The 9,709-nt window shown below is 35.5% G+C and overlaps 1 protein-coding gene across 1 annotated transcript; it reads left to right on the forward strand.

The window, feature by feature from the left end:
- Positions 1–2,065: 2,065 nt before the first annotated feature.
- Positions 2,066–7,054, forward strand: rhogd (ras homolog gene family, member Gd). The gene is made up of 2 exons (XM_067391077.1): positions 2,066–2,134; positions 3,983–7,054. Exon 2 carries the CDS (start codon positions 4,008–4,010, stop codon positions 4,581–4,583), a length of 576 nt encoding a protein of 191 aa, XP_067247178.1. The 5' UTR covers positions 2,066–2,134; positions 3,983–4,007; the 3' UTR covers positions 4,584–7,054.
- Positions 7,055–9,709: the final 2,655 nt, after the last annotated feature.

The following is a 9,709-nucleotide window of genomic DNA, read 5'->3' on the forward strand; positions in this document are numbered from 1 at the left end:
AGCTCTACACAGTCTGAATGTCTGTCTAAAGTAGGGCACCTGATAAACGTGTGCCGTGTTGTGGAGCTCCAGGACCATGATTATGAATCAATGATTCACGGTATTGCTTAAAGCTAACCTACGTATGTGTAGTCTGGCCATCAGAGACTAGAAAGTGCCCTGAAATTGTATGGTTAATCAAAATGATTTTCCGCTTTCAAAGAAGGGTTTAATTATGTTCATAAACTTTACAATTTTTAAAGACTTGCAGAGAGGAATATTTATGGTGTGATCCTTGTCTATTTATGCCATATAGTGAAATTGAAAATGTCCTAGAAAAGTTCTAGAAAATAATCAAAAAAAAGAAAAGATTGGGAATCCTGGTTTTGTACTGTATTGAGTTTGTTTCTTTTTTGAGTAGTGATGCAGCACACATCAGAAATAGTGTGTGTAGGGATTCATGGGTCAGACCAATTTAAATGTAATTTAAGATTGTATGATAAGCCAACAATGCAGATGACCTGAAGGCCGCTATCAAAGCAACCTGGGCTTCCATTACACCTGAGCAGTGCTGCAGGCTGATCGCCTCCATGCCACACCGCATTGATGCAGTAATTCATGCGAAAGGAGGCCCAACCAAGTATTGAGTGCATAGAAATGAACATACTTTTCAGAAGCCTGACATTTCGGTTTAAAATATCCTTTTTTTATTGATCTTATGAAGTGTTCTAATTTATTGAGATAATGAATTTGTGGGTTTTTGTTAAATGTGAGCCAAAATCATCACAGTTAAAATAACCAAAGACTTAAAGTAGTTCAGTCTGTGTGCATTGAATTTATTTAATACACAAGTTCCACAATTTGAGCTGAATTACTGAAACAAATGAACTTTTCCATGATATTCTAATTTACTGAGATGCACCTGTATATAAAATAAAAAAATGAACATTTGAGCTGCTCGTGTAAATGAACAGTGCTGCACTTTACTCTGAAACGCTTGTATAACTGTAGCATGTTTTATGTACTATGTTATATGTAACATGTTTTCATTGCACAGATCATTGAAGGGGTGACAAACTCGCAAATAAGCATTAAAACTAAAGAGAAACAAATATTTACAGTGAAATATATTGTACATTGTATATTGTACTGTTATATATAACAGTATATACTATACTATATAATTAATATATGTTAAATATATTACATTATTACTATTTGAATGCTTGTATCGCTCCATTTGTCTACATAGTTTTAGGTACATAGTTTTTCAACTACTCTATATTTAAATCTTGTTGAAACTGTTGATTGTTGTCATGCTGATATTTACAACACCGGCACTCTTGTTTGTAATGTTGATTAATGAACATACTGTACACTCACTAAGGTTTCATTCTCCCATAATGAGCCTCAACATTCCATGTTACATCAATGTATCCAAGGATGCAGTCTTCCATTAAGTCATGTGATTGGCTGATCAGTTTGCTAGAGTTGCAGCTTGACATTAGCTGTGGCAACTAAATTCAAATAAAAATTCACTCAGTTTTAAAACTTAATTACAATAAAGAAAATTAATTAAATTAAATTAAAATTAATTACTATAAAGATTTTCTGCTGTTCTGTGTCAAAACAATATGTGCTGATATTTTGAACGCTGCACTCTTGCTTTTGTGATATTGATTTAGATATCATAAATGTAGGCCTACTATTATTCAGATCAAAGGTTCGGTGGATCATCCAATTATTGTATGATCTAAAACTAATTTTGTGATGACATAAGGCCTATATACAATATTATGACCTTCAGCCAAAGGGGTAAGTAAAAGTTCAGATGTTGTCATTAATTAAAATATAAAGATTATTTTAATGCCAGAGGTCCTTGCCCTGAAAAAGGTCGACGACCGATTTAAATTAGTAATATCTATATCGACTTAAACATTTTATCCAGTAAGCTTCAATTTCACAAATTAAATCTGAGCTAGTGAAATTTTTCATAAAAAGGTTTAAGCGAATTTAACGAATTTAATGTCAATGAGTTCTGAACTTTTATTTTGAAATTGTGTTTACTGCACCTTTCGTATGATCACAGTGTGTGAGTTCAGGCGAACGCGATTTTGAACGCTAGTCGGAGAGGCGCGCGAGGATTTCTGAGGCGGTGAGAACTTCTTGAAAGTTATTTAATAAGTTTTATTATCGTGTTAGGTCTTAAATGAAGATTCGTGTTTGTTCTGGTGTTTAGTTGCTGTGTAAAACATATGATATGGATGTGAAAATATACAGGAAATACTTGTTGTCATTGGGCGCGCGCAGGAACTCCATGTCAAATCTGAAGTGACTGAATGCGTCCATTCGCGTCAAAACTACAACAGCCTTCTTTATTATTATGATTATTATTATTATTATTACTACTACTACTACTATTATTGAAAAGTGTTTTCGTGGCATGATTGTTTTACATATATTCTCAAAGTATCACTACAGCAGTAAAACTAAAATAAAATGAATAATAATAAAAATTAAGATAACAGTTAAAGTTATAAGCAATAATGATGATAACAGTAATTACAATGTACCGTAAACTAATCATCATTACGAATACAATTATAGCGGGATTGTTGTACTTTATCGTCGTGTGAAGTGTAGATGGGTGTTGAGACAGTCACTGCACTGCTAATAGCAGCTAAGCAATGTCACACTCTAAGCTGTTTTCAAAATGAAGGAAGTGTTCACTTCTCAAGTATTAACACATCGTTAACAACATGTGCTGGTGTGTTAATAAAAAAAAAACTTTAATATGAATATGAGACTTTTTAATCGACTTATTAACTTTTCGATAGCTAATCTAACGGTTAGCATTAGCCGCTTCCGCGATAACAGTCTGTCATTTTTTAGAGAGATGATGCCACTTTACTAACCTAACAGTTTGATTCAGTTAATTAAGTTAGCAGGTTTTTAAGGGGATTTAGTGATCCGGTTTTTTAATTCCCTGTCCCTTGCCAAAGAAAAAAAAAAATCCTGAAAGGAATAAAATGTGACAGGAGTTTTGATTCAATCAAGATGCTTTGGGATCAGTTCCAAATTATGATAGCTGTAAACTTTCTTAAGAATGTTTTGACTCTAATAAGAGATTCATTTTGATTTCCTCATTTTAAAATCTTTGATTTCTATCTATTCTTTATGATAAAACATGAATACATGCACAAAAGTGAATTACAGCTCATAGAAAAATTGTTTCTGCCAGGCAATATCACACTAACTTGGTTTATTCGTACTGTAAAAAGATAAGACATTAAAATGTTTTTTAATCCTTGTGCTGTGCTGAAAATCCACCTAATTTAGTGTTCCCTATCAAAAATGGCCTTTTAAAAATTGCTTTAAAAATCTCTTGTTATGCTTTGTTATTACCAAATATCAAATTTAATATTTTTTATCATATTTTCTTTCAATAAGCAGAGTTTTGGATCGGATTGATTGTAGGCCTCATTGATCTAAGCTCCTGCATCTCAGTTTTTGAGTGAAAAAAGTTCATTCAAGCTTATTTACCTGAAAAACAAAAAACAAAAACTGAAGTGCATGAGCTCAGATCAATGAGGCCTACAGTCATTCAGATTCAAAAAGAAATTTTCAAAATCTCTACTAATGGGCCTAAGTATAGTAAATAAAATTGGGTAATAACAAAGCATAACAAGAGATTTTTTTGTTCCTCTGAGTCAAAATGACTGAAAGATAACATAAGGTCAGCAGTCAGAATCAGTTTGCCTATTTTTTATTTATTTATTTTTTTTGACAGTATTGCTGATACCACATTTCCAGTGTTATTGTAACTATTTTGGTAGAAACTGGTTTTCACATTTTTATTTATTTATTCATTTATTTTGCAAAGTGCAAAATGTATTGGGCCTTTTGTTATGTTATGTTGAATGAATGTATGAATGAATGTATGTATGCAGAGAAGCAGGACCTGCTTCTCTGTCTTAAAGAATCATCCTTGTCTTGATTGCAGGTGCCGCTGCCCGTGTGGACGCAGAATGCAGACTATTAAGTGTGTTGTGGTGGGTGACGGGGCGGTAGGCAAGACGTGCCTCCTTATTTCTTACACGACAAACGCCTTTCCCGAGGAGTACATCCCCACTGTGTTTGACAACTATAGCGCTCAGATGAGCGTCGATGGCCGTACGGTCAGCCTCAACCTTTGGGACACAGCAGGGCAGGAGGAGTATGACCGTCTGCGCACGCTGTCCTACCCACAAACGAACGTCTTCATTATTTGCTTCTCCATCGGAAGCCCTTCATCATTCGCCAACGTTCGCCATAAGTGGCACCCGGAGGTGTCTCACCACTGTCCCAGCGTGCCCATCCTTCTGGTGGGCACCAAGAGGGATCTGCGTTCAGATACGGAAACGGTTAAGAAGCTGAAGGAGCAAGGGCTCGCGCCCACTACCAATCAGCAGGGCGGCGCGCTGGCCAAACAGATCGGCGCCGTCAAGTACCTGGAATGCTCTGCGCTCCTCCAGGAGGGTGTGCGGGAGGTGTTCGTGGAGGCTGTTCGTGCAGTGCTCTACCCTGTTACCAAAAAGAATACCAAGAAGTGTATGCTCTTATAGTCGGCCGTGCATCGGGGACTGCCGACGGATATGAACTTATAAACAAGCTGTGCAGGGGGCGATCCTGGTGTTTGTGTCCATCTCTTCTCATCTTGGCCTCTTTTCTTGCTCTTTAAGGACTTCCTCTGGCTCACTTATTTTGCATTTGCTGACATGTTCACATCTCATTCCTTCACATTCCTTCACATTACTTGTAAATCAGTCTGTTGCAGTTGCTTGCCTATTGTTCTGATGATTAATAACGGTTTATTACCAGGTCCACTCAATGAAAGATACATTAGCAGATAGACTGACGGTTGTCCGTGTCCATCAGGAGTGTGTAGAGCAGGATTGTGGCTTTAATACTGCCTTGACTTACGGTGTCCTGTGCGTTCTGATAAATGTGCAATATAATGAAGACTGAATGAGGTTGACATGTCAGACTTTACGTTTATAGTCCCTTTGTGGGCGGTTTCACAGCCAAATCTTTGATGTGCCTTGGAAATGATTTGTTTCCCCATAACACACACAGTGTGTTTTATTTGTACCTGTTCAGTCATTACAAAAGTAAGTTTTGGACAGGTTGAAAAAAATAAGAGGATTGTTTGGGTTGCGATGATGAATTTCATGTAGAAAACTGCAGGATTTATTTCACTCCAAAATCAAAAGAAGAAATTATTATACTTTTCATAAAGAAATTAAAGCTTTTTAGTAGAGTTCAGATTTTTTAAAAAAGATATTTAGGCACAAAAAAGTCATTTCCTGTAACGCAAGAATGAAGAAAATCTTCCTGTCCAGACACAATGACTGATTTTTTTTTTTTTTTTTTTTTTTAAGATGGTACAACAAATACTATCATGCTGTAAATTTCCAGTTATATTTTACAAATGCAAAATGTCTTAATGGTCCAAAAACTTTTAATGCAAAACGTATTTTTTACTTATGGTTTTGGGGTTAAATATGACTCTGAAATTTCTTAATGGTATTTTTGAGATTAACCCATGATCCTGAGAATTGTGCCTTATGTGCTTCTTTAAAGGGCTTCATCCTGCTGCTAAACAAGTATTATATTAGTACTATTGTCAAGATAGCAGATTTGGGCAGCAGCCCATATTTTCTTCAAAAGTGATTGTCAGTCAGGTTCCTCTGCATGCCGTACTGTAATTCACGATAAAGCCTTGAGTTCGAGTCAGCCTTATCTACCACCATGTCAATTTGGTTTCTTAGGTTTCAGCCTGACTCGCTATGTAACGCTCCACAAGAGTCATCCGTCGTTTGTTTTTAGTCAATGCCTCATTCCTCAGACCCAGCGAACGGCTCATTCTCGCTGCACTGTGTGACAAAAACAGTGATTTGTCTTTCAAGCCCAAAGACTGAGCAGCAGGTATGCGTGATCCGCTGGGTCCATAGTACAAACCCTGTGCCAAGACTAGCTCGATACTCTCGTGCATTAAAGAAGCACTCAAAACTGTCTACAACGTATACTTACGATTATAAATGTTTCTTTCAAAGATGTTTTTTTTTTTTTTTTTTTAAAGCATTTTATTGTTATGATCAACCAAGGTTTTTTGTTCTTATGTTCAGTAAGTGGCCAAATGTTGTCTGTCATGTAACACTGGCCACTGTATTTCAATATCCTCATCTCACATACATGAACCTTTCAAGTTTTCGTTGTTGTCAAAAGTGTTTTTCGTTCATCTCAACACAGTTAAAATAATGGTAGCAGGCAGTCAGTGAACTGCAGGCATTATGGAGATATAATGTGTGATATTGTACTTGGCTGATGTGCTGATATGCGATTAGATTTTATAACTGGAAAAAGCCGTGGTTAAACATTTTGCAAAACTGACATTGAATGGCAGTGTGGTGTGAAAACAGACGCTGTGGAAACCTGTGACTCAATTTAAAATGTTAGACAGTCAATATTTTATAACTGATTTGCCTTTTTAAATTTTTGAACTTTTGCTTTTTCTTAATTGCCTGACAAACATGGCCAAAGAGTGCCTTTGGATACAAAGATTTATTGTGGAATAACTGGACGTTTGAGTCACACCTGACACCAATCGTAGTGATGTTTCTTTCTGTCATTAAATCCAGGAGTATGTCTCAGCTATTCATTCCTTATTTTGATTTAAATTGAGTGTTGCTGAACTCTATGTAAGCATCACTGTGTTGTTGCCAAGATGAAATGTGTAAGGGAAATGCTCTCGGAAATGAAATCTGTGCGAACCTTGATATCACTATTAGGTGTGACGGCGTGTGCAGTGGTGAATGACGAGTGATTGTGACTGGTTTCTGTTTCATCCTTTCAGCGTAGCTTGCTGTCATAAGCAGGCAGTGAGCTTCACGCTGCATACGGTCTTGTGTGTCTATGGTATGTGGTACTACATTTATACACTGGGAACTCGATTTTGTCAAAATTGCCTTTTTGTAACCAAAATAAATTTGTATAAATGAACTAACCGTGAAATTATTTTAAATTATGCTAAATAAATTTTTACGTACAATTTACTTGCCTTTCTTTGAGGTTCATTGACTGGTGTGATTCATGTGCTCAGTATTTTGGGTAATAAAAAACCACAAACTTGGACGCTTTGGACTTCAGACATCAGCCTGCCTTCCTGACGCAGAGAGCAGGGCCGCACTGCTGCTGACATGCCAAAGTACAGCATGTGTTCTTAAGACAGTTTCCGCTGCTGCTGTTGCTGTTGCTGCTGTGCACAAGCCACAACAAAGAGCTGACAGAGATCAAGACATGCTGCAAGCAACTCAAATGCACACTTTATTTCACAAGAACAAATGGCAGGCCAGAGTCGGGCGCATTGCTTTGTGGTTGCAACCTAAATGCTGCCACTGTTAATGTTTCAAGTGATTTTTTTCACTCTTCAGCTGCAAGAAAAAAGTGCTTGTTTTTATTCCTATTTATTTTGAGAAGTAGATTTAAATGTAGAATTATTACTTTTATGTACTCATTCAATGGAGTTGCAGTATATATATATATATATATATATATATATATATATATATATATATATATATATATATATATATATATATATATATATATAATTTACTTTAATGCAGTTTTTAAATGCTGCACTTTTTATATTTTAATAAGTATTTTAATGGCATGGCTTCCACTAGATGGCACTAAAGCCATTAAGCTTTTTCAGAAAGGAATACTGCCTCACTAAAACTGAATACTGGACAGTATAGACACATAATTCATACCATTTTCTGTTTTAAATGAAAAAGATCTAAATACGCAAAAACTCTTGAGCCAGCCTTTTTCGGGGCAATCTTAGCTGCAGCTATGAGAAGCAATTCATGTTTTTGATTTTAACACACACACACACATATATCTATATATATATAGACAGGTCTTACATTAAGCCAGGATTGGGCCTTAGTTACACTGGGACATTTAAGTAGCTTTAATAAACGTGCCTTAGAAAAAAGAAAGAAAAAAAAAAAACATTACTAGTGTGCATCTTGAGATAAAACTATGGCACTGATTTTTTGTCTGGGACTAGGATCAAGTTTTGACAATCTTTTCCCCTTTAGTGCATACATTCTATATCGATGCTTCAAATGTTGCAAAAATTAGTTTGGACTTTGGAAACACTTTTTATTGATAAAAAGGGCTTTAATTCAAATAAATGTGGTGTCACATGACAGAATTAGCCTATACACAGCATCCACGTTCATGGTGTTGCTCTGGTTAAAGCAATGTTTCTCTGTAATATTCAAGGTGCTTTAAATATATTATATCCATATTATTAAATTGTGTATAAAATTATTTTATTACTATTGGTACATTATATGGTAAAAATCGGCTGCATTACCTCTCAAACAAAAATTCATCTTTATTTTTGTAATTTTGTCTATTTTTTTTCTTGATTACACATCTTAATTTGACGTTCCTTTTAATTTGTAACATTGTAAGTTAAAAAGTATTCATTTTGTTCTGAAAATGAAAAAAATCTAATTGCATTCTGTAAACTGTAAAAAAAAATGTTTTAAAGTGTTCATGCTGCTTTGATATGTTACCTTTAGTCAACTGAAAATGTGAAGTGACAACTTGAATATTTCAGCCTATCTCAAGTTGTTCTAATGCAAATCATAGACATTTTAGTTTGGGTGTCACAGTTCACCCCTGCCCATGCATAGCCAGCCCTGGTTGTGAGTCCTAAAAATGTATGAGTATGAGATCAGTTATAGAATGCGGTTGTCACTCCTGTAAATAACCAAACTGTGTGTGAACATAACCTAATTAAGGACTCAAATACATGACAATCGTATTCTGTTGCTGTGTGAACGTGGCCTAATAACTGACCCTAGGTGTGTTCCAAATTGTGCACTTGTGCATTACTACTATATGCCCTTCAAATTATTGGATGATGCACTTAATTAATCGAAAAAAACAAAACAAAAACAAAGTGTGGAATGTTGAACACTTCATGACCTCAACTGTCACAGCTTTAATTATGTACTGGAGGGGGAAGGCTATCATCAGACTGGATATTGTCTAGTATGTCATTTGGGACACAGCTCTTGTCATGACTATCCCATCTGTGATGTCATTTTTCTGTTGTATGATTTTCTTGTCACATGACCACGTAATAGCTTTGTACTAGACAATAGGCATAAATAGCTATTCGCATTTTTTTAAATAATAATAATAATAATAAAGCACTGCCAATGGCAAATCATTTTTCTTTATTTCACCCTTTCTTCATTATGATCATAGAATGCTTATACATTATTATTATTATTTATTTTTTATTCAAGACATGAAGCTTCAGCATCCTGGCAAACCTAGTGATTTGGAGGATTTATGAATGAACCTTATTACGAAACTTTGTCCCTTTAACATCAAAACAAGAAAACACAAAAACAATCCAGGCTGGAGAGGGAAGATGAAAGGCAGCCTAGTCCAGACAACACCACTGCTTTCTGAATCTCCGTCTTTTAAACCCAAATGGCAATCACAGGTAACACTCCACACCTGTACCTGACGTTTACTCTGGAATACGCATGTGACAGTATCAAATTTTCATGTTGCGATTAATTGATGAAGCTTTTATCACGGTGTACGGTATTATCACGATATTAAAATAAGTTGCAAAACCATTTTTTTCATAGTT

This window comes from Chanodichthys erythropterus, chromosome 1 (assembly GCF_024489055.1).
Source record: "Chanodichthys erythropterus isolate Z2021 chromosome 1, ASM2448905v1, whole genome shotgun sequence".
In the NCBI taxonomy this organism is placed as follows: domain Eukaryota; kingdom Metazoa; phylum Chordata; class Actinopteri; order Cypriniformes; family Xenocyprididae; genus Chanodichthys; species Chanodichthys erythropterus.